The following is a 23821-nucleotide window of genomic DNA, read 5'->3' as shown; positions in this document are numbered from 1 at the left end:
TGGTTACCATATTTTCCAGATTCAGTCTTTCTGTATTTTCGGCTCAAGAACTGAAGGTTAAGTTACCTGCATACTATCTAAAATTCTACTTTCTGTATCGAAATTGGTTTTATTATATCCATACTAGTATGAATGAGATATACAGAAGCAGTAGTAAGAGAAAAGTGATGAAACAGGAAATCCGTTACTGGGGAAAAGTCAACGGATACAGTATAATCTAAGGTTTTTATTTCTAATAAGCTACACATTAAAAACATTGTTAAAGGTAGACGGTGAAGGCATTGAGGGAGAAAAAACGTTTTACTCCACAATTTTAAAGGAATTCATTTTTACCTAGGCATGAAACTGAAAACTCAGGAAAATTATTTTGAAGTTTTTAATCACTGACAATTTCTGGATTACATAAAGTTGACTTTATTTTCCCATAGAGGAGCAATGTTAAAATGTGGGATTATATTTCTGTACTAGGATTCAGCATGCAAATAAATAACTAGTCTAACCGTCTATATGTCCTCAGTGCAAAAAAATTTTTAAAAACTACCATAAAAGTCTTACTAATTAAAAATATTATTTCCAGTTCTTCTAAATTAGCAATAAACTTCTTTGGCTATGATGGATACTGCCACTGCACAAAGCTTGTTCTTCTCAATAGACATAAATATAAGGCACTTTTAATTATAAAAGGCATTTCAAAATGTACTATCAGGTACACACATAGTAAGAAAATGTAGAAGTGACCTAAACCTGAAGTACTTATATTTAAGTAATCTTACTCGTTGTCTTAGAATTCAGAATGTTGTTAGGGAAATAGACGGCACAAGACTCTTTACAGTTGTCCCAATATTTTAAAACGTTTTTCACATATTTTCCTGAAATAAGTAGAGGCATTCAGTTACCTCATTAATGCTAGATGTATTTCTTGACAGAAAAGGTTTTTCAAAAGTTAAGAGTTGACCTAATATCTGCTCTTCCCTTAATTTACTCAAAGCTAAAATTGTAGGGGCTGAGCATTAGACAAAAGGTCATTCTGCCCAGTGTTTTTTTTTTTTTTTGCCTAGCTCTTAATGAACATATTGCTTAAATTACTTTTCCACTCTTGACAAAACTATAGAAGCAGCTGCCTGGTCAGTGGTGCAAACTTGAAAAAGACCTTAAAAGCACTTTGCCTTTTTTTTTGTTGTTTGTGTTTTTTTTTTTTTTTTGATCACTTTCCCTTTTCTGTGTGGAGCTGGCCAGGAGGCATGAGGATAAGCAGTTTGTTTACAGAGAGGAAGGTATTATATAAAGTCAATCTGAAATGCTACTCTTAGAAATCTAACTTGGCCACACGAAATAAATCACACCACTGTCTTCCTTTCACTACCTCCAGGTGGTCTCTTGAGCTAGTTTAATGTACTGGTGTTTGGGAAATGGTGTTATCTAGAGATTTGAGGAACATCCCATTTATTAACAAGATCTAATTAAGGAAAAATCTAATTAAAGGAAGCTGGTGACACAAATATCCAGCAGTACTGCTGGAAAAATGCACCTAATATTTCACACTAACACATCATGATGGATACTTTGCCATAGCAATCTGAGATCCTAAAGCCTTCCTAACTAAGTTTATGCAGCCATCGGTTTATAAGAATACTTGCTCCAGTCTTTATTTACGCAGTGTTATTTTAGGAATTGGTTTGGATTAATCTTTGGTTTGGTACTCAGAGGTGTTAATGTGGTCCTTGGAGCATCCTGTCCTGGGCACCAATTACGCCTTCTTTGCAATCGTTGCCTCGCCTGGATTAAGCCCTCCACATACCACTGTTCCAGCTGCAGCTGCTGCTTCTGATTTTCTAACTGGCTTTTAGTAGCTTGCAACTCCTGGCACTGCTGAGTTTGCTGCAGTAACTTCTTCCGTAACTCCCGGTTCTCTCTCCTGATGCCACGGTAGAACTCAAAAGTATACTGCTTTGCTTCCAACTCCAAGGCCTGGGCCTTCCCGTCAAGCTCCTTTCTTTTCCTCTTTCCCAACTGCCCCATGTCTGGCTCACTCAGTTGTTTCTCTAGAAATGCTTTTTCCTGGAGTAACTGGACCTGGATTTCCTGTTTCTTGGCATCTGTCTCAGCTGGGGTTTTCTTTTTCTCGTCCTGTAATATCTGGATTTCTCTCTCCTGTTTCTCCTTTAACAGTGAAATTTTCCTCAGTGTCTGCAACTGCTGCTTTAAGTTGCATTGGATCTTTTCCTTCTGCAAAAGCTCCCTTTTAAACACTGAAGTTTGTTTCGCATATTTGGAGGCATAGTCTCGTCTCCTTTGTTCAATCTCCTGACTTTTTTGTAAATAGCTGTTCCACAGCTTTTCAGGCTGCATTCTATACTCTTCAGTTTTGTTGGTTAGATATTCCAGGAAGAATTTGTTTTCAGTCTGGACAAGTAACTTCTCAGCATATAGCTGCTTGGTTTCCTCCATTAGTGACTCTTGCTGGCTTTGAGCTTGTTTTATTTGGTTGTTCAGCTTTGTCATTTCCACCACTGCCTTTTCTTTAAACCTCATCTCTGACTTGCTTAGCTTCTCTGGCTTGAAAAAATCATTTATTAAACTAAGATACGGTGGAGAGGAACTCCTAGAGTCCTTAGCAAACCTGAAGGAAGAACAAGTAAGACATTCCCCCATCAATTCTTTTTTTTTCTTAAGATTTTATTTATTTATTCATTAGACACACACACACACACACACACACACACACAGGCAGAGAGCCTGACCTGAGACTCCATCCCGGGACTCGGGGATCGTGCCTGGAGCCAAAGGCCGACGCCACAGCGCTGAGCCACCCGGGCTGCCCCTCCCCATCAATTCTTAATGAAAGTTTAGTAAACACAAAATGCACAAGTATACTTTAATTCACATGAGAAAATATTTTTTGAGTACCTATTATGGTTCTGCACTCTGCGAGGCACCAGGGTAGAGATGAATGAATGTGGCTTACAATTTACAAGCACGCATTCACTACAACCCCCGTAAGGCATTCCCTCCGTTTTAGAGAGGAGAAAACAAGTTCAGAGAATTTAAACGACGCCAGCAGTGGCAGCGCGTGGGTGTGAAACCTCGAGTTTAAGATTCACTGAACACTGCAGTAGCCACAAAGGGCGACGGGACCCGCTGAGGTGGGCGAGAGCAGCAATACATTTCCCGGCTTTTCCAGCCCCTTCCCGGTATCCGGGGACACTTCCGTGGAGGGAAAAGCGCCCCTTTCAGTACCTACTTGCTCCCGGAATCCGAGCGTCCGTCTCCAAGGCGACGGTGAGGCTCACCGAGGGGGACCGCCAAGGAAGGAGCGCTCGAGTCAGGGGCCCCCGACGCGCGGACGCGGCGCCCCCTTGCGGAACGTTTCCGCAGTTTCTCGGTTCTGTGCTCCACGGGGGTCGGCGCCGCCCAGCAACCCCCGGGGTCGCACTCCGCCCCAGTCCCAGCCTGTCCAGCCCTGAGCTCCTGAACCTCGTCGGCTGCCGAATAAGGCCCAGCAGCCAGTTCCCCGGCGGCTCCGTCCCCCGCTCCTTGGGGGCGGAAGGAGAAGCGCACTCTCCTCATTTGCGACCTGGGGGCGCCCTGCCTTGGGGACCGCATCTCGTCTTGCCCTCCTGGGGACCAGAGCGTCGTCTCTCCCAGACCCTTCGTTCCGTTGCGGCGGTGAGCGCCTGTCCCCCGGGTCCTCCCCTTCCTCCCCTGCCCTCCATTTCCCCGCCCCTGCCCCTGGTTGGCCCGGAGGCGAGGATGCTCTGGCGAGCGGCCCGCCCCTCGGCCTTCCCCGGCCGCGCGGCGGAGGCTCTAGCGTCCCTTGCGCGGCCCGCGGCGGCACGGAAGCCTCTCTAGGTGCGCGGCGTCTCTATGGTGGAGCGGGCGGAGCGCGAGGAAGATGGCGGCGCCCGCGGAGGCCGCTGAGGAGCGGGCTTCGGGGGGTCCTCGGCCCCCAGTGTGTCTGTTGGTGTTAGGAATGGCGGGATCTGGGAAGACCACCTTTGTACAGGTGACGTACAGGGCGCGGGAGTAGGAGGTGCGCTCGAGAGGTTGTCAGTGGTGGGCGGAAGGCCAGGGGGACCTCGAGGACGCGCTCGCGAGTTGAAGGGGATCCGCGTGGGGCTTTCAGGACCTCGCCAGCAGCTCCGGCCCCGAGCCTTTTCGGGCTCTAGCCTGGTTCGGTTAGGGCTCTCTTCTCCGCACCCTCAGTTCGTATTTGCTACAGCTTGCCACGTTGTTCTGGAATCGTCTTGCCGCTGACACTGCCGCCCCCTGGAAGGCGGGGGCTCCCACGTCGCCGGCAGTTAGTGCGGTGCTGGCGCCCAGGCCCTGGGTGGGGATTACTACGGTGTGGCTTCTTGCGCGGCTCTTCCGTCTCGAGCGCTGGAGAGACCGCGATCGAATTTGACAAGGTTCCCGCTTTATCGGAGCTGATGTTTTAATGGGAGTGATGGGGAGAAACCTCACACGAATCAAGTGATTAAGTGATCGACCGACAATAGGGGAGGCCCTGTTGGCGGGATGATCAAGAAAAGAAAGCATTTCACCTGAGAGTTGAATGCTGGAGGCGGATCCTGGGGACGAGCGTTTCAGGTAGAGGGAGGGACACGTAGTGCAGAAGTCTTCAGCTGTGATCCATAAAGGAATCTCGGCCCCTTATCATTCCCTCGGCCTCACTCCACCGCTCTTCTCGCGTCTCTGCAGAGGCTTACTGGACATCTGCATAGCCGAGGCTCTCCACCTTATGTGGTTAATCTGGACCCGGCTGTACATGAAGTACCCTTTCCTGCCAATATTGGTGAGTACACTGGAACAGAACTCTGAAGTTCTTCAGAAAACCAAAAGCCTCCAGCCGGGCAAATCTCTAATGCTTTCATTTTTCGTTTTCTCTAAACTATCTTTCATTTTCCTTGAATTTCCTAAGACTTCTAAACCATTTTCTTTGTTGACTCCTTTCCCTAAGTATATTAGTTTCCTTACCTCTCACTCTCGTGTCTCCGCTCGTTCTGATCCGAGGGTGGCAGGCTATTGTTACTTCATTTGTATTTTTTAAACATCTTATTTCTTGGACAGCCCGGGTGGCTCAGCGGTTTAGCGCCGCCTTCAGTCTAGGGCGTGACCCTGGAGACACGCAACCCCCGGGGTCGTGTCTGTGTCACTCGTGAATACATAAATAAAATCTTTAAAAAGAAGAAAAAAAGATTTTCTTTATTCGTGAGAGAGAGAGAGAGGCAGAGACACAGGCATATACATAGATATGCATATATGCATTGTTTTGGGGAAAGGTTTCCGGTTATCATCAGACTTCCAGAGAAATCTGTGACTCTGACAGAAATTAAGGGTGAATATGATGCATTGTCATGATTCTTGATTGAATCTAGGAGCCTGGGATCCCCGGGTGGCTCAGCGGTTTAGTGCCTGCCTTCGGCCCAGGGCATGATCCTGGAGTCCCGGGATGGAGTCCCATATCAGGCTCCCTGCATGGAGCCTGCTTCTCCATCTGCCTGTGTCTCTGCCTCTCTGTCTCTGTCTCTGTGTCTCTCATGAATAAATAAATCTTGAAATCTTGAAAAAAAAAAAAAAGAATCTAGGAGCTTCCTGATTTTCAGGCTGTCACTGTGCTAATCCTCTCATTTTTTGTCTCTTAATTCTGCTAAGCTACTTGGACCCTAATCATACTAATAAAGGAAAATCTTGTTCAGGAGCAGAGGTCATTTTGGGAAGTTGGGGAAAAAGTTAGTATCTTCTTGCTTAAAGGATGGACTTCTATCTGATGATAGATGACTAGATAAGAAGATATATATGTGTGTGTGTATATATATCTGACTGGTAAGAAGATATATATATATATTTGTAAATAATATATATATATAAATATATGTTTTTTGTAAAATTACTCAGCCATAAAAAAGAATGAAATCTTACCATTTGGGACTACATGGATGGACCTAGAGGATGTTATGCTAAGTGAAATTAGCCAAGACAGAGAAAGACAAATACCTTATGATTTCACTTACATGTGGAATCTAAAAAACAAAGCAGAAACAGACTCACAGATATAAGAAACAAACTGTTGGTTACCAGAGCAGGGAGGAGTTGGGAGTGAGTGAAATAGGTGAAGGGGATTAAGAGGTACAAACGTCCAGGTACACAATAAGTCAGGGATATAACTTACAGATTAGGGAATAGAATTAATAGTATGATAACTTTGTATGATGACGCATGGTAACTAGACTTGTGGAGATCATTTTCAAATTTATAAAAATATTGAATCAATATGATGTAAACCTGAAACTAGTAAGATACTGTATGTCAGTTACACCTAAATTTTAGAAAAGATGGAATTCAAATAGTTGGTAGAGTCTGTAGGCTGGTAGACAGGTTTAGACAGTTAGATATTACTGGATGCATTAATTCCCTTTGAAAAATCAGGTCTGCATTACCCCTTGCTACCAGTAGGCAGTTAGTAAGAAATAAACGTTTTTTCTTGATTTAGCTCCCTTTTTCTTTGCGTGTGATCACTGCTAAGGTACTTAAGTTGTATAAAACTTTTCCCCTGGGGCTCCTGGGTGGCTCAGTGGTTTAGTGTCTGCCTTCATGCTCAGGGCATGATCCCAGAGTCCTGGGACCGAGTTCCACATCTGGCTCCCCTTAGGGAGCCTGCTTCTCCCTCTGCCTATGTCTCTGCTGCTCTCTCTGTGTCTCTCATGAATAAATGAATAAAATCTTAAAGAAAATCTTAGAGAAGAAAAAAAAAAAAACAACTTGGCTACATTACTTAAAAACACACACAACACAGGGCAGCCCAGGTGGCTCAGTGGTTTAGCGCCACCTTTAGCCCAGGGCCTGATCCTGGAGACCTAGGATCAAGTACCACGTCAGGCTCCCTGCATGAAACCTGCTTCTCTCTCTCTCTCTCTTTCTCTCTCGTTAATGAATAAATAAAATCTTAAACACACACACAAAACTTCTCTCCTCGTCTCAGACTGTTTCTACCATAACTTCTGAGCCCGTAGCCTAACATTTTTCATGGATTGCTTGCCAGTTACCAAGTAAGGAAGGAAACCAATGTGAAGCTGGGGGGATTAGTAGAAGAGAATGCAGACAAGAGAAGCCTGAAAGGCTGGTTTCAGCTTCTTGTTGGTAGGAAGATACTTGCAGGGCACTTTCTGCCTTTCCGTTCTTCTCTTCACGATCTTGCTTTTTTCTGTATCACAGTTCAGTGACCTTAGCTTAAAACTTTAGAAAATTGACTTGAAAAGTAACTGAGATACCAGGAGAGAAACTTATTTTTGTTTTCCTCAGAGGAAGCAGAGATGACTTGAGAGGCCCATTGTCTAAGGATGTTATAGGTGGAGTGTCTCAAACTATATTGTGTCCATGTGGGGTTTTTTTTTTTTTTTTGTAAGATTATTTTTTTAAGCTTTTTACTTATTTATTCATGATAGACACAGAGAGAGAGAGAGCGAGTGAGCGAGACAGGCAGAGACACATGCAGAGGGAGAAGCAGGAGAAAGGAGCCCGACGTGGGACTCGATCCCGGGATCTCCGGATCACGTCTGGGCCGAAGGCGGGCGCTAAACCGCTGAGCCACCCAGGGATTCCCTTGTTTCTATGTGTTAAATTCCATTGAATTCTTCTCCCCCCCTCCCAGATATTCGTGACACTGTGAAGTATAAAGAAGTCATGAAACAGTATCCTTTTCTGCATCTACTTCATGGAGTCATCCCTAACTAGTTACTGTCTGTATTTTGTGGCTTTGAGAGTATTCTGCATTTTCTTTGTGAAATATACTAGCAAAAGCATTTAACTGCTTTAAAGCAATTTACTTAAGAGGATAGAAAGATGAGTGAGGAGAGGTATTATAGGTGATTAGACTATTACACCTTGTGGTTTCAATTTTCTTACCATCTTTCTAGACTATGGGCTGTTGTAATTAGAAAGCACCCAGAGTGGGAGGCTGGGTAGCTGGTGCCATGCCTTGCTTCCACAAAGTAGTATTGCCCTGGAGGCCACTGCCTCCTCTGATTGGGAGACTCAAATGAGTAGGTTTATTTAAGAGCATTGAGTGTTAGTACATGCTGTATGAAATGTGTACTTTCCTTGCAGGTAGATGTAGCTGGGTAGACCAATAATAATCAGCAGGTTGACCAGTGAGGATCAGAGCAAGGAGTGTGATATCTTCAGTGATATTTTAAGACCTTAGCGTCTAATACCATTAAGCTGTCAGTGCCAAGTGCATCTGTCTGTTAGATTTTGGTCACTTTAATCTCTTCATTTTGCCTAGGCATCCCCAGAATGATAAAGGAATGAGGAAGATGTTGATAATGAAAATTCCTTGTGAGGTTAAGTTTGTGTGGTATATACTAGTCAAGGATTAGCTGCCAGTTTCCATTTGTGGAACACTAAGGTTACGGTGCTATGTGTGTGAATAATATCCTAAGTGTGAGTTTCATCACCTAAATTGATCTGTAAGTAATTTAAATCCTCAACTTGGTGTCCAGGTACGGGCTTGGGCCAAACGGCGGTATAGTGACCTCACTCAATCTCTTTGCTACCAGATTTGATCAGGTATGTCTGTTTTTACTTTTATAGACATGACTGTGTAGAAACCTATGACTTTTTTTTTTTTTATTAAACAGATGACAGACTTATTTTTTTTTAAAGATTTATTTATTTTTGATAGAGAGGGGGGTGGGTGGGGGCAGAGATACAGGAGGAGGGAGAAGCAGGCTCCATGCCGGGAGCCCGATGTGGGACTCCATCCTGGGACTCCAGGATCACGCCCTGGGCCAAAGGCAGGCGCCAGACCGCTGAGCCACCCAGGGATCCCCAAAAACCTCTGACTTTTGAATGCCTAGCTTGCTCACATTGGGAAAGAAGAGCAATAAACCTGGATATACATATGGAAAATAAGTAAACATTTTGATAGAGAAGTAAGTTATGACAGGATAATCAGTATTGTGAGACACTTCACATTTAATATTGGTGATGGCCAATAAAACAAAAATCTAGGTTCTTTTCTTGATCTTGGCTTATAGTGTCACCTTGAGGATGGAGGGAAGGATTGGGGAGTGGGAGGGGTAGCAGGCATGGAATGGAAAGATAATGGGGCTTTTTTACATGTGACAGATAAATTGTCACTGTTTAGGTTTTTCTCCTACTTCTACAAGAGTGGTGTTTTGTAATCATGAATTTTTTACCCTCATGTCACTCCAAGAGACAGGCTGTTAAACATTTTATACCAAAGTACTAAGAGATATGACCCGAAAGTGAGAGATCGTCTTCAGCTTCTCAGGACCCTGCAGTACACTCTGGGGTGTTGGGGTGTGTCAGTGCTGCTGATGTGACTGTGTTTCCTTAGTTCATGGAGTTTATTAGTTGGTGTCCTAAGACTGAGAACAGAGATTAGAGATTCAGTAGTTGATAGTTGCTTATAAGGTGGGCCGCCCTGGAAACGGTGATTTTTGTATTGAAGATGGATCCTGTTTTTAATTGGCATCTTTTTTCTTTCAGGTGATGAAATTTATTGAGAAGGCCCAGAACATGTCTAAGTAAGTGCTTTTGGCTTAACACCTGTTTATTACTCTGTAGTTGACGTGTCTCAAGGATTTCAGGATACCATCGGGCTCTGAAAGGGTGTAGATAGAGATGAAACCATTAGAAGTGAAACAAAAAGGTGGGCAAAAGAAATCATTAAGATGCTCTACAGTGATGAGCTAAATTCAATAGTATCCTACCCCCAATCACTGTCATATATGCCCACGGCTTCCCAGGAGGTGTTTTAAGACTTTGTCCAAATTCAGTTGTCTCCCTGCCTTCTCTTGGGAAAACACATTTGTTGGCATTAAAATCTCTGAAGTACCTTTCTAACCCTTGTTTAAAAATAAATCTTCAGGGGCGCCTGGGTAGCTCGGTGGTTGGGTGTCTGTCTTTGACTCAGGTCGTGACCCCAGGGTTCTGGGATTGAGTCCTGCATCGGGCTCCCGCAGGGAGCCTGCTTCTCCCTCTGTTTATGTCTCTGTGTCTCTCATGAAGAAATAAATAAATCTTTAAAAAAAATAAAAGACTATATGCTCATTATAGAGAATTCAAAACCTTCCTTCAACCCCCCCACCACGACCCCAAGAAACCAGATGGTTCCCCAAGGGATTTGCCTTCTGGTTTTGTTTATCTCTCATTTTTAACACAGTGTGTTTCTAAAACGATCATAGTTTCTTCTGTGATAATTTGCAGCAATTTGTAGACTGCTACTCCTGCCTGGTATCATGAATACTGGACAGGTAGTATATGTTTTAAGGGCAGTGGGAGGAAGTTAGACTTGACAGTGTGAAGAGGTTATTTCTTCTTGGATAAGCAGATGTTCAGTGTTACGTGTGCTGGAATATCTTTCAGTATTTCACAGGTGTGATACTTCTCGAATGGTTGTTCTTGATACAGATATGTCTTGATTGACACACCTGGACAGATTGAGGTTTTCACGTGGTCAGCTTCTGGGACAATCATCACTGAAGCCCTGGTGAGTATTCAAGGACTTGTTAGACTAACTGGAGAGCTAAACTGGTTAAGCAGTTTTTATTGAGTGGGATGCTATATGGGAAGTTAGTTGTGGAAGCTCTTGGCACCCTGCCTAAAGTGGTTTTCCCTTGCTAAGGAAGGTGGGAAAAGAGTTTGGAGATAGGTCATGAGTCCTTTGACTAAGGCTGTGATTATTTTGTGGCTTTAGGCATCCTCATTTCCCACAGTTGTCATATACGTCATGGATACATCAAGAAGTACCAATCCAGTGACCTTCATGTCCAATATGCTCTATGCCTGCAGGTAATGGATTGTTGGTGGGCCATGGTATTACATCAAGGTAGGAGGCCTCCTCTTTTCTTTTTTATATTTGAGTCCTGAGTGCTTACCAACCTGGATTTGTGCTCATTCAGATGTGCCCCTCAGTTTAGTAGTTGTGAGCTGGGGAGAGATTAGATGAGAAAAGAGGCATATGTGTTAGCATTCTCTTTGACCAGCTTCTCATCTTCCCCCTTTGCTTGTTACAGAAACAGGTAGTGTATGAACACGAACCTTTTGGTAGTTGCTCGCAGTTGAATGAAACGAGTCTAAATAGAATAGAGCCCTCTGATCTAAATGTTCCTTTTCTGTGTTATGACATGTAGACTTAAATTATAAAATGAGAGATTGTGAATAAAGAGATTTATCTATGATTCCAAAAAGCACAAGTTTGCCCCAACTTGGTGTCATTAAGGACAGAGAGACATGGCTTACTAGGGTATGTGAGTGCATTCGACATAGAGCAAGGGAAATTATTATGAAATTTGAGAGAATTTTATTTGGTGGATACATAAAAGCCATCACCAGCATTTGTGCCTTCTCCTATGACTAGGGATATACCTTCTTGGTAGATGCAATAAATTGTAGTCCAAATAGAAATCTGATGTCTGACAGCGTTGTTTCCATATATATTGTTTAAAAGAGACAATTATTTGGTAGAAACAACCAGACCAAAAAACCATACACAGAAAACCAGATGAATATCAAAGCATTCTTACTCCAAGAAAGAAAGAGAACGTATGTGTGTTGTTTGCCTAATGGTAGCGGTGAAGTACCTCTTCCTCTTGGGAGAGTAGAATGTGAGGGCTGTGTCAGGATGGATAGCTATATGTAGCGTCTGAACCCATTCCAGTTCTCGTTACTCGGTTCTAGCAGACTGACACTTGGGTAAGCAAGAGCTTAAGTGCTTTCACTGATAACGTCTTGATGTTTGATTTTCAGCATCTTGTACAAAACCAAGCTGCCTTTCATTGTGGTTATGAATAAAGTAAGTGGTTCCTTCCTTTTGTGGTTTAGTACTTCTTTTTCATCAGAACCTTGTGTTATTGGAAGGTTTAGGGGTTTGGGTAGGTGAGGATTTTCACATGTCGGAGAATAGATTCAAACTTAACTGAAACAAAGTCATGAGCGTTTGTAGGAAAAAGATTCAGTCGAATTAAATGAATATTTATTACTGGCTCTCCTCAGAGTAATTTAAAACTGGATAGAGTAGCCCCTCAATCATAGTGTATAGGTTATCCCTCAGAATCACAACTATGTATATGGGGGAGGGACTGCTTGTTAATTGGCAGAGCAATTAAAACAGAAAACTTCACTTTTCTTGAGTCGACAGCAAGGATTCAAGAGAGTACATGACTTCAGAGCCTAGAATGTGCTGGCATCTACTGTGGTCATGGTCACTTGGCAGTGGATAGTGAAGGGTCGGCTTCAACCAAGAGAACACATATGTTCATTTATTTACAGTAGCCGTGGTCCTTTATGGTTTATTGTAGTGGAGGAGGAAATGAGGGAAGCAGAGAAAAAAAATATGAATAATTGCTTTGTGGTTGGCATTTAATTAAAATTATTTTGACGTTGTTTGGTATCTAAACACATCTCTGATTGCTGATAATTGTCTTCTGTTTGGTACAGACTGACATCATTGATCACAGCTTTGCAGTGGAATGGATGCAAGATTTTGAAGCTTTCCAAGATGCCTTGAATCAAGAGACTACATACGTCAGTAACCTGACTCGTTCAATGAGCCTGGTGTTGGATGAGTTTTACAGCTCACTTAAGGTAAACTTTCACCACTGCTTATACTGACAGTCCCTTCAGACATCCTCTTAACCATAGGGCTGGCGTTGAACCTGTCTTAGAAAAGAAGTTTGGTATTTTCACAAAGCATTTAAAGCATTACTTATTAAAAATTGGAGGTTTTCCCACCTCTTTTGCATGTTGCTTTCCAGTTTTAAAACTGGAAGTTTAAAAGATAAAGTAGAGGTGGCTGGCTATTTTTTTTTTTTTTTAAAGATTCTATTTATTTATTTGAGAGAGAATAAGCGCACATGAGCAGGGGGAAGGTCAGAGGGAGAAGGAGAAGCCAGCTCCCTGCCGAACAGGGAGCCCGACATGGGCCTCTATCCCAGGACCCTGAGATCATGACCTGAGCCGAAGGCAGATGCCCAAACTATTGAGCCAACCAGGTACCCCATGGCTGGCTCTTAACCTCAGGGTCATGAGTTCGAGCCCCTCATTGGATATTTACTTAAAAAAAAAAAAAAAAAAAAAAGAAGATAAATAAGATAAAGACCCTACCTTCAGAGTTTATGATCTAGTTCAAAGAGAAGGGTACATACAGAATTGAAACATAATATATTGTGGTAAAGATCTTACTAAGATTGGAGGTTGGGCCTGATGCTGCTGAGGGGCAGATCACTCTTGAAATGAGGGATTTTGGAGGATATAGCATTAGAGGTATGCTTTGAAGGAAGGGTATGATTTACATAAGCAAATGTGAGTCGGGATGGCAGGGAGGATGGTAATTGCTCAAGCAAAGGCATTGAGATACTAATTTTTTTTTTAAAGATTTTATTTATTTGAGAGAAAGAGTGAGGGAGAACATGAGCAAGGGAAGGGGCAGGAGAGGGAGAAGCAGACTCCCTCCTGTGCAAGGAGCCTAATGCCGGGCTCCATCCCAGGATCTTGGACCACGACCCGAGCCAAAGGCAGACACTGAACCGACTGAGCCACCCAGGCACCCGAGATAATAATTTTTATAGAGAACAAGCAGTGGTTAGATTTGACAGGGAATAGATGAGAAGCCTCGCTGTGTGTTTCTCCTGATTTTCTTTTTATCCAGCCTTCTCTTTTCCATAAACTTCTTTCCATGGCTTTTGAGTATGTGTGCTGTTTTGTTTTAGCTTCACCCTTTGCCAGAGACTTCTTGAGGTATCTAAACTTCTTTTATGAAGATTTTATGACATTTGAACAAAGTAATATCTACACCATTTAAAAATACACAGTTGTTTGTTCAGTGGCATTGATGCTTTTGGCAGGTGGTGGGTGTGTCTGCTGTTCTGGGTACAGGCTTAGATGAACTCTTCGTGCAAGTCACCAGTGCTGCAGAAGAATATGAAAGGTGAGGATGAAGGAAAAATCCTCTTGATGACATTTTTAGTAACCCACAATCTGATACGATAGCAGTTTTGCCAGGCAAAGCATTTGGGTTTCACAGTGTAGGTATTATATTTGTCATTTGGATGTGTACTGGATCTGTGTGTGTACACTTAGGGATAAGAAGTCTCCATTAACCTTCTTTAAACATAGTGTACAACTTTCACTGTATTTACTGATTAAGAGCAAGAGTCTTCAGACTTCATTTTTTGTTTTATTTTTTAAAAAATTTTTAAGAGATCTTATTTACTTATTTGACAGCACAAGCAGGGGAGGCTGCAGGCAGAGAGGGAGCGAGAGAAGCAGGCTCCCTGCTGATTAGGGAGCCCAATGCAGGGCTTGATCCCAGGACCCTGGGATCATGACCCGAGCTGAATGCAGATGCTTAACGGACAGAGCCATACGGGCACCCCAGACATTTTTTTTTGTAAAAAGCCAGATTGTAAATATTTCAGGCTTTTGTAGGCCTTACGATCTTTGTTGCAACTCTCAACTGTCATTGTAGGGCGAAAGCATCCGTAAACAGTTTGCAAACGAATGGGCATGGCTGTGTCCTAATAAAATTTATTTACAAAAATAGGCATGATTTGGCCTGTTTGCCACATTGGCTGACCCTGGATTAAGAACATAGCCTGTGGAGTCAGACAGACATGGGTTGGATTTCTGTTTTCTCCACCGAATAAATGGGTGGCCTTAGCAGGTGTTCATCATTTGTACATCAGGGATAGTAGCATTTTATTGTTAAGGTTGTGAGCGTTATTTGAGAAAATATATCTGAAGCACCTAGTATAATGGCTGACACATAGCAAGCACATTTTACGATAAAGGATTGTTGTTACTGTTATCAGGTTGATACTGGAATTCTGTTTACTTAAAGGAAAATGTAATCCGAACGCTTTCCTTGGGGGGTGGCATGATAATTGGCTTCCTTTGGCTTCATTTGTTAGCAAGATTCTAACAACCACATGGTGATTTTTAGACACATTATTTTGATTTTGATTCATCAGAGAAGGGGTCTTTCTGTGTGTTACCAAAGCCTCAGGACAGACCCTTTTGTTGTTGCCCAGATAAGCCACATAATTACACATTGAGCTTCCTGAGCCCAACAGGCCTACCTTCTTTTATTCATCACTGTGTTTATCCAAACAAATGATGAGCTCATCAGACATGAACTCCACAGAGTTTGTCTTTCCCGGCCAGCAGTTTTTTGTCTCTTTGCTGGTTTCAGAGTGGGGACAAGCACTTTGACTTTTAATTTCATAGGGATAGAATATCAGTGACTAAGACTTGTTCCATCTAACATTCAGTAAAGTAAGGTCTTCTGTTACTGTCAGAGCCCTAGGAACATGGAAATGATGTGGAGGCGGGCAGGACAGATTATTAAACACAGGAATTTAGAAAGTGTTTTCTCTCTCCAGGGAGTATCGTCCTGAATATGAATGTCTGAAGAAGTCACTGGTAAGAGAGGAGGCTATGTGTATGTTTTGGGCCACTAAAAAAGAACTTTAAACCATGCACTAATCCTCCTGCCATAAATACTTTTTGGGGGGCTATCAGTGTATGTTCTACGTGTTTGTTATTTTAAATTAGTAAACCTGTATGTGTGCTGTCTAGATGCAGGAGGGCCCCTTAATTGTTTTTCTTCTCTTTATGTGAATTTCTTAAAGTCTGATTTTTCCTGTTAGATTTGCTAAGCACTTCCTGGGCCCCACCCCACTCCTACTCTAAGCTGCATTTAAGAGCTGGTTATAGAATTTTAAGAAAAAAGTGGTTCACAGTGCTTATTCCAAATAATCGCTTGGCCTGCCCCCTTCAGCTCCATTGGGCCCCTTATCACTGCTGAGTCTGCTTGACGGTTCTTTTGATGGGTTCTTGTGACTAACTTCTGCAACCCCTAATTCATTCTGCAGAGCCCTCCAGTCTGAACTTGTGCTATCTTGATCCACACTGCTTGGTGTTTCTGTATCTGCTATCTCTTACCTGCCTCAATGTCTAAATAGCCTCTAGTGTTTGTGTGTATACTTAGTCATCTCCTGTTACAAGTCTGGCGTCTAATTCAGGGCTCCTATTTTTTTTTCCCTAAAGATTTTATTTGATTTATATTTATTTTGTAGAGAGAGAGGGTGTTACCTGGGTGGGGAGGGTGCGGAGGGAGGGAGAATCTTAAGCAGGCTCCATGCTCAGCTACACAGATCATGACCTGAACCGAAATTAAGAGTTAGATGCTTAACGGACTGAGCCACCCAGGCACCCCATAGGACTCCTTTTTTTTTTTTTTTTTTTTTTTTTTTAGGACTCCTTTTTTAATATGAAGATATTTTTCTTTGTGTGTACAGGCCAATGCACAGAGCCAGCATCAGAAGGAACAACTGGAACGCCTTCGGAAAGATATGGGCTCTGTAGCCTTGGACACAGGGACTGCCACAGGTACTGGAGGGTCTCCTGGTGTTAGGAACTGAAAGGATGATGTGCGTATTTCCACTGAGCAGGAAGATACTTCTGTTTAAGAGCGAGAAAAGGATAAAAATATAATGTGTTTGAGATTGATCAATGTATTTATCTATCTATTCTACCGCTTTTGTTTTGTGTGTGATTTGCAAAGGTAAACTGGACGTTGTATTTAACTATACCACTTTGAGTTCTTCCTCTTCAGGTAGGTTTTGCTTTACTTCAGCTAGATACTTGATGTCTTCTCTATTTTCTTAAACACTTTACAAAAAACCTAAATTAGTTAACATACAGTGTATTAAGAAGTTGAGGGTAGAGTTTAGTGGTTCATCAGTTGCATAATAGCACCCAGTGCTTATCACATCAAGTGCCCTCCTTAACGCCTGTCCCCCAGTTACCCCATCCCCCCACTCAGTTTTCTTAAATACGTTTTTTGCCTTCCACTCTCCTCCCTTGTTTCCTGTTTATTTTGACCTACTTTCAGATTAACAGAAAAATTGTGTGGCTAGTAGAATTATTACTATGTAGCATTCAACCAGATTCACAAAATGTCAACATTTTACCACGTTGCTTCATTGTCTTCTTCTCATGCTGTATGACTTTGTATATACGTATACATTTGTAAACAAAACATGTTCCTTTTTTCAGAGTCCTGTAAGTTATACACTTATTTTTCAATATCATCCTTGATACTTCTGTCTGTATTTCCTAAAACAAGGATATTTTATATAAGCTCATTACTAGAAATTAGGAAATGAACACTGCTACTGTCGTATAGTGTGTAATCCTTATTTAGGTGTAGCTGTTTGCCCTGTACAGCAGGAGAAAATCCTGGATCTGCATTGCATTTAGTTGTCTTGTCTCTCTCTCCTTTAATCTGGAATGTTTCTTTAGACTTTGTGTTTCACAGCAGTGATAATTTGCAAGTATGTGGGACAGATATTTTATAGGATGTTCCTCAGCTTGGGTTTGACTGATATTCCCTCAGGACTCAATTCAGGTGGCTCCTTTTTGGCAGAACTTTACAGAAGTGGAATTTGTGACTTTTCCATGCATCACATCAGGAGACACATGATGTTGATTTGTCCCATTGTTGGTGATGTTAATTTTAAGTACTCAAAGTGGTGTCTGCCAGGTTTTTCTATGAAAAGTTATTTTTCCCTTGATAAGTATTTTGTGGGTGATGCTTTGAGACCCTACGAATGTCCTTTTAATTCTCACATGTTTACCCACTAATTTTAATATCCATTAATCTAATAGGGATAGTATCGTTTTCTGTGATGCATGTTGGAAATATTTTCTCGCTGTTTGTCGCTCGTTTTTTGACTTTGTCCATGGTGTTATTTTTCCTGGTGAAAATTTTTGTTTTGTTTTGATGTAGTCAAATTTACTTGCCTTCTCTTCACTGCATCTGGATCTTGAGTGATAATTGGGAATCCCTTACTTATACTGTGTTAAAGAGGAATTCACTCACGTTTTATTGTAGTACTTAATATGGAATCATTGTCTACATTTAAAGATTTTTATTTATTTGAGAGAGAGAGAGAGAGAGAGAGAAAACGTACCAGTGTGAGTAGGGGGTAGGAGCAAAGAGGGAGGGAAAAGGAGGAGAGACAGAATTTGCTCTGCATTGAGCATGGAGCCTGACATGGAGCTGAGTCACACGACCCTGAGATCATGACCTGAGCTGAAACCAAGAGTCAGAGGCTTAACCGACTGAGCCACCCAGGCAGCCCTCGTTCTCTGCCTTTAGATCCGCGTTCCATTTAGAGTTTCTTCTGTGGATGGTGTGAAGTATAGGTCTGTGTTACCTTTTTTATAAACAGTTGTACCTGCCCTATTTCTCAAAAAGTCTGCCTTTGCCCCAGTGATCTGAGATGGAATACTAAAGTTCCATGTGTACCTGGGTATATTTTTGGACTCCCTGTCTTATTCTTCTGGACTGTCTGGGTCTGTACCACACTGTTATAATTATCTAGGGTCTTTATAGAATGTTTTAATGTCTGCTTTGGCTAGTCCTTTTTCATGTTTTTCTTTTTTAGCATTTCCTTGGCTATCGCATGTTTATTTTTCCACATGAACTTAAGCATCAACTAATTTAGCTTGCTAAAAAAAAAAAAAAACTTTTTGGTATTTTTTATTGGTCTTGCATTATGTTCATTAATATAGGGAAAACTGACAGTTGTCCTATTGAGTCCCCCTATCCAGGAACAAGGACTATGTTTATATTTTCAAGTGTACTTTTGTATTTTTCAGGAGTTTCTTCCTCATGTGATTTTTGCATAGTTCTTGTTAAAATTTTCCAAGGATTTTATCTTCTTCTAGTGTTGAAATGGGATTTTCTGAACCATTGTATCTTGTAATGGGTTGTGTTTGTGTATATGAAGGTGTTTTATTTCCATATATTAGTCTTTTTATTTTGCCCCTTTTGTGAATTTTTTTGTTTTTAAATTTTTTTAAAGATTGTTTATTTGAGAAAGCGCATAAGGTGGGAGTGGCAGAGGGGGAGGGAGAGGAAGAAAGAATTGGAAGCTGGCGCCTGGGTTGTTCAGTCGGTGGAGCGCCCGATTCTTGGTTTCAGCTCAGTTTATGAACTCAACACAGAGTGAGGAGCCCAGTGTGGAGCTTGAGCCCATGACCCATGAGATCATAACCTGAGCTGAAACCAACAATCGGGCACTCCACTGACTGAGCCACCCAGGCGCCCCTGTATTTTCTTATTGTTTGAATTCATTTTGTCATTGATTCTTAGGGGCTTCTAGATTGGCGCTCATATTTCGTATGTATGCACCCCCACCCATCCACACTTATGGATGGACTGACCTATAAGGAATGAAGTACTACTCATGAAAGCTGTTGCTGTATCTTCGATAGTCAATGCAAAGCAGCTTGGAGGGGGAGGTGCTGGACTGTGGCTCGTTTCCCAGTTAAGTGAACTGGCCTGGCCATCCTTGCACACCTCAGCGACATAAGCATCTGTGTGCTGCGCTCCTTGGAATCACTCAAGAATATGTGAAGCAGGGCAGCCTGGGTGGCTCAGCGGTTGAGCTCATGAGCCCAGGCATGATCCTGGAGACCTGGGATCTCGTCCCATGTCAGGCTCCCTCCATGGAGCCTGCTTTTCCCTCTGCCTGTGTCTCTGCCTCTCTCTCTCCCTCTCTGTCTCTCATGAACAAATAAATTAAAAATCTTAAAAAAATATGTGAAGCAGTAAGTGTTCAATCTGCTGCAAAAGGTCTTTCACACTCAGATAACCTGTTAAAGGTTGAAGACTTGCAGTAAATTTTTGGGGGAGCATCCCAAGTATAGTTAGGCACCGACTGAAGCTCTGACTGTTAACACGCCATGCCACCGTCCGTCTTCAGGGCCGCAGGCCCCCAGAGATCTGTGTCTCTTGCTGTTGTCACTGTTGGCCTCCTCAATCCCCAGCTGACTTTTCTCTGACGAGCCTCCTGAAGGCTCTAGGATATGTGGCATCATGGAGGTTCTTGTAAAGCCCAACCCTCGCAGGCTGAATTCGACTTTACTTGGGACTTAGCCCTAGTTGAGTTTCTCGGAGTAGGAAATTAGTCTCTAAGAGTAGATTCAGTTTCCCATTTTCCTCCTTCCCTCTTTTTCTTGAATAATATCTGGGCTCCTTTGCTGCCTGCCATTTTACCATCTGTTCTCTTCAGACCCTCAGAACTTAAATTTCCATCTGGATCTTCCTTTACCCTGACTCCCCAGCACACTGCATCTGCTCAGATGTCCTTAGTCTTCATAAGAAAAACTATAGCCTCTTCTAGGAGCTAGTAAGAATGAAAGAGGGCAAGCTACTTGAAAATTATTTTCTTCAGCTTAAAAAGAGCACCTTGGGGTTACGGGGATCCTGGAAGCATTTTGTGAACTATACTACTGTAAAAGTTAAGTGGTATTAACAATAATACATTTAGAAAAGGTAAAATCCTGCATTTATATTTATCACGACCACTTTCATCCTGCCAATTTATAACCATAGTCACTGAATCAGAATCATCTTTTTGAGGACATATAGGTTCATGACATGCTACTGATTGGTGTTTTCTCTGTAGACAGCTTATCTCCTGCACTTGACCCTTCTGACTTGATCCTGACTCGGGGAACTTTGGATGAAGAGGATGACGAAGCCGACAGTGATACTGATGATATTGATCACAGAGGTGAGAGGTGGCTGAAGTGGCTCATGAAGAGAGTAGCTGCTCATCCCCATCATGTTTGCTCGGGAGCTTCTTATTCAGAGAAACCTTACACATGCAGCCAGTGATAGGGGAGAGAAGAGATGGCATTGGATATAGCAGCAGGAAAGAGTTCATGTATTGAGAGTTCCTGACCTCTACTGAACGGTCAACATTGAGCTCATTACAGGCTTTTAATTAGTCTTGTGTCTTCTCATCTTTAGCTCGAAATCCATTTGAGAAATGATGAATTTTTGTTTTCTGTAAATACTCTCTTAAGAATACATAGGGGGTGAGGGGCAGCCTGGGTGGCTCAGCGGTTTAGCGTCGCCTTCAGTCCAGGGTGTGATCCTGGAGACCCGGGATCGAGTCCCGCATTGGCTCCCTGCATGGAGCCTGCTTCTCCCTCTGCCTGTGTCTCTGCCTCTCTCTCTGTGTGTCTCTCATGAATAAATAAATAAAATCTTTTAAAAAAAAAAAGAACACTTAGGGCGTGAATGCATAAGGGGCAAGAATGCATAAGGTGGCCTCAGCAGGGTTCCATCTGGCATAGTTTATGGACTGTGATCAGAATCCGTTTCTTGAAACATTTTTCGGTTCTAGCTACGACCAAGAGCAAACCTCTCTTTGCCGTCCAGTATGCTGGATGCTAACATCAAATGGCTCATTGACTCAGACTTATTGAGGTATAATTTACAAACAGTAAAGCCCACCCTTTTTAAGAGTTTTTAGTTTGCTGAATTTTAACAAATATATGTGCATTAGTAACAGCCATCATAGGTCAAGATACGGAATACTTCCACCACCCCCAGAAGTTCCTCATGCTTGTTTTTATTCAGTTCCCTTTCTGCACACTTAGTTTTTGGCAATCACTAATCTGATTCCTATTCCTGTAATTTGCTTTTTTCTAGAATGTTGTATAATTGGAATCGCAGTGTTTTAGCTTTTCGCGTTTGACTTTTTTCAGTCAGTGTAATGCTCTTGCAGTCCATCCTTGTGTCAGAAGTATGTTCTTTTTACCGATGAATAATAATATGCCATGATATGCCTTTTACCATGAGTGGTCTATCCATTCATCAGTAGATTGCCATTAGGGTTGTTTCCAGATTTTAGCTGTTACGAATAAGGCTGCTGTATATATTTCTCTTGGTTAAAAATACCTAGGAGCGGGACCTCATTTTAGTTACTTTATGAGGGAGGTATTCTCCCCACTCATAGATGAAAGAAATTGTACGTTTTGGGCAACATGATAAATAGAGCATGCTTGTAGAAGATATTTCTTCTTTGGGAGAAGTAAACACTTAGTTTATTAGAAGCAGAGTACTGTTTCTGATGGATTAGTGACAGCAGCTCTAATCTACCATTATCTGATACCTTTCTAATGGGAAAGTTAAGAATTGACCTTTTTTCCTTGCAGTTACAGAGGAAAGCCGTGAAGAGCCAGCATTCCAGAATTTTATGCAAGAATCAATGGCACAGTACTGGAAGAGAAACAACAAGTAGTTTCTAGAAGTCTGAAATTTTGGAACCCTGAAGGAACTATCCTAACCTCTGATGGGGGCTACTATAAAGGACAATTTTGTTCAGAGTAGCACTGTTTCTCTTATAGGGAAATTTGACTCAGACGCAGCCAGGGATACAAGACCATTGGACCTAACAGGCTTCACGTTTTATCATTTCAACTTAAGTACTTTTGCTGCTGATGGATGGAACAGAGAGAACTTACTATTCACCTCAAATCTCTATTAGGCTGGATCTGTACTCTACTCTCCCGTCTTGCCCTTGACCCTGTACCATGAATTCCCCTCCTTTTAGCAGAAAGGGCGAGAGGAATCATGAGCTTCCCCGGGGTGGCAGCAGTCTGCTTGGCAACCAGTCAATGTTGGCTACAAAAGGTGCCTCACACGAAGTACCTCATTGTAGAATAATAGGTTCATTGAAGAAGGTGAGCAAAACATAGGATTAATGAATAAGAATCCTGCTTTGGATGGTGACTTGGATGAAGAGTTTTAAATTTTAACTTTAAGTCTGCCTGTCATAATTTCAAATAAGAAAATTATGTAATTGCAAGTAGGTTCGCTTCTATTCAACACAGAGGTTTAAAGCCACGTGTCCAAACCTGTCTCAGTAAGAGGGGATGTTTACTAAAGTCTCTCTTGTAAATAAACCAAGTAACTGAGTACAGAGCCAGGCACTGTTTGTATTATACATTAACCTTAAGGCAAAGTATCTTTTGTAATTTACTCAAAGGCCATGGATTTGGGTCAGGTGCATATTCCATATATAAATAATGACCTTGGTAGAGTTTGCCCTGCCTCCACATTCTTCACAGGACACAGTAAAACTGCGTTTCTCTCAGGAAAGTTTATCCCTGCCTAACCTGTACTCCAGTTCAGTGGTTCTCAAGTGTGGTCATTGGATCAGAAGCATCGGCATGACCTGGGGAATTGTTACGAGACACAACACTCAAGATCTGAATGAAACTATGGGTGTGGGACCTAGAAATCTGTTTTAATAAGTCCTTCAGAGGATTCCCATGTACATGAAGTTTGAGAACCACTGCCCTAACTACCATAGCCTGTGACAGTTCCAGGCCTTGAGAATCTCCAGTATCTCAAAACGACCTGCTATATCAGAGTACCTAACCTTAACCATCTGGTGCCTATTCTCCAATGTAAATATTCCAAAAAGTATTTTATTTTGCCATTAAGTATTAATTTCAGTGTTCTATACCTGTCGATTATAAGCCTATATCGATCTATAGGTATCTATACTTAGAGATATTAATTTCAATATTCTATATCTAGAAACCACTAGGCTAAAACTTTGAACGGTTCAAAAGGAAACCATCTGCAAAGCAAGACTCTGAACATACTTGGTTTTCCCCTTTTAGTGCCTTTGAATACTTCTTTAAAAAATAATTTGTCTGGAGGTGCCCGAGTCGCTCTGTTGGTTAAGCATCTGACTCGATTTCAACACAGGTCTTGGTCTCAGGGTCGTAAGTTCAAGCCCCATACTGGGTGTGGAGCTTACTTAAAAAAAAAAAAAAAAAGCCCTATTCCTTAAGCTCTATTTTATAAGGACAGAGAGAAAGTCTTCCTTATCTTTGTATACCTTGTACAAAAACCAATACATAATTGGTGTTCAATAAGTGTCTGCCAACTGAATGAATTAAATGCTAGATGACTACTTAA

The 23821-nt window shown here is 42.1% G+C and overlaps 3 protein-coding genes across 13 annotated transcripts in view; 1 reads left to right on the top strand and 2 right to left on the bottom strand.

Annotated features, from left to right (window-relative positions):
• Positions 1 to 362: 362 nt before the first annotated feature.
• On the bottom strand, positions 363 to 3706 carry LOC140601915 (coiled-coil domain-containing protein 121-like). Of its 4 annotated transcripts, none has more exons than XM_072771369.1 (2): positions 3242 to 3706; positions 363 to 2620 (listed from the first exon to the last, which is right to left on the bottom strand). In XM_072771369.1, the coding sequence occupies exons 1-2, from the start codon at positions 3601 to 3603 to the stop codon at positions 1660 to 1662; spliced, it is 1323 nt and encodes a 440-aa protein (XP_072627470.1). In that variant the 5' UTR covers positions 3604 to 3706; the 3' UTR covers positions 363 to 1659. The 4 variants fall into 4 exon arrangements, with proteins under 4 accessions (XP_072627470.1, XP_072627472.1, XP_072627471.1 ...); XM_072771371.1 differs by having other exon boundaries at positions 3238 to 3681; XM_072771370.1 differs by lacking the exon at positions 3242 to 3706 and adding an exon at positions 2908 to 3231.
• LOC140601922 (GPN-loop GTPase 1-like) lies at positions 3532 to 23821 on the top strand. 4 transcript variants are annotated; one of them, XM_072771397.1, is made up of 14 exons: positions 3753 to 4003; positions 4699 to 4792; positions 7649 to 7688; positions 8499 to 8565; positions 9511 to 9548; positions 10435 to 10513; positions 10721 to 10815; positions 11773 to 11818; positions 12463 to 12609; positions 13869 to 13951; positions 15405 to 15444; positions 16323 to 16413; positions 20505 to 20612; positions 22045 to 23821. In XM_072771397.1, the coding sequence occupies exons 1-14, from the start codon at positions 3893 to 3895 to the stop codon at positions 22128 to 22130; spliced, it is 1125 nt and encodes a 374-aa protein (XP_072627498.1). In that variant the 5' UTR covers positions 3753 to 3892; the 3' UTR covers positions 22131 to 23821. The 4 variants fall into 4 exon arrangements, with proteins under 4 accessions (XP_072627501.1, XP_072627498.1, XP_072627500.1 ...); XM_072771399.1 differs by lacking the exons at positions 3753 to 4003; positions 7649 to 7688; positions 8499 to 8565 and adding exons at positions 4017 to 4406; positions 4497 to 4587; XM_072771400.1 differs by lacking the exons at positions 3753 to 4003; positions 7649 to 7688; positions 8499 to 8565 and adding an exon at positions 3532 to 3666.
• The window catches only part of LOC140601919 (STAGA complex 65 subunit gamma), a 29631-nt gene continuing 14455 nt past the window's right edge, over positions 8646 to 23821 (bottom strand). Inside the window, exons 7-8 of one of the 5 annotated variants that reach the window (XR_012004999.1) lie at positions 16117 to 16186; positions 8646 to 9625 (exon numbers count right to left, since the gene is read on the bottom strand). The gene's annotated coding sequence lies outside the window, so the exon portion shown is untranslated. Of the gene's footprint in view, positions 9626 to 10905; positions 10954 to 11178; positions 13933 to 16116; positions 16187 to 23821 lie in introns of those variants that run through there. The other 4 variants (XR_012004998.1, XR_012005000.1, XM_072771389.1 and 1 more) reach the window with 4 other exon arrangements.

This window comes from Canis lupus, chromosome 12 (genome assembly GCF_048164855.1).
Source record: "Canis lupus baileyi chromosome 12, mCanLup2.hap1, whole genome shotgun sequence".
Classification (NCBI taxonomy): domain Eukaryota; kingdom Metazoa; phylum Chordata; class Mammalia; order Carnivora; family Canidae; genus Canis; species Canis lupus.
The sequence above is the reverse complement of the archived record's forward strand: the minus strand, read 5'-3'. Positions and strand labels throughout refer to the sequence as shown.

Excerpts from the sequence above, each read along its gene's own strand:
- LOC140601922 (XM_072771397.1), top strand. The coding sequence starts at position 3,893 with ATGGCGGCGCCCGCGGAGGCCGCTGAGGAGCGGGCTTCGGGGGGTCCT. Across the intron at positions 7,689-8,498 it reads TATAAAGAAGTCATGAAACA|GTACGGGCTTGGGCCAAACG; the intron begins GTATCCTTTTCT and ends CTTGGTGTCCAG. Across the intron at positions 10,514-10,720 it reads CAATCATCACTGAAGCCCTG|GCATCCTCATTTCCCACAGT; the intron begins GTGAGTATTCAA and ends TTGTGGCTTTAG.
- LOC140601915 (XM_072771369.1), bottom strand. The coding sequence starts at position 3,603 with ATGCGGTCCCCAAGGCAGGGCGCCCCCAGGTCGCAAATGAGGAGAGTG. Across the intron at positions 2,621-3,241 it reads CGCTCGGATTCCGGGAGCAA|GTTTGCTAAGGACTCTAGGA; the intron begins GTAGGTACTGAA and ends TTCTTCCTTCAG.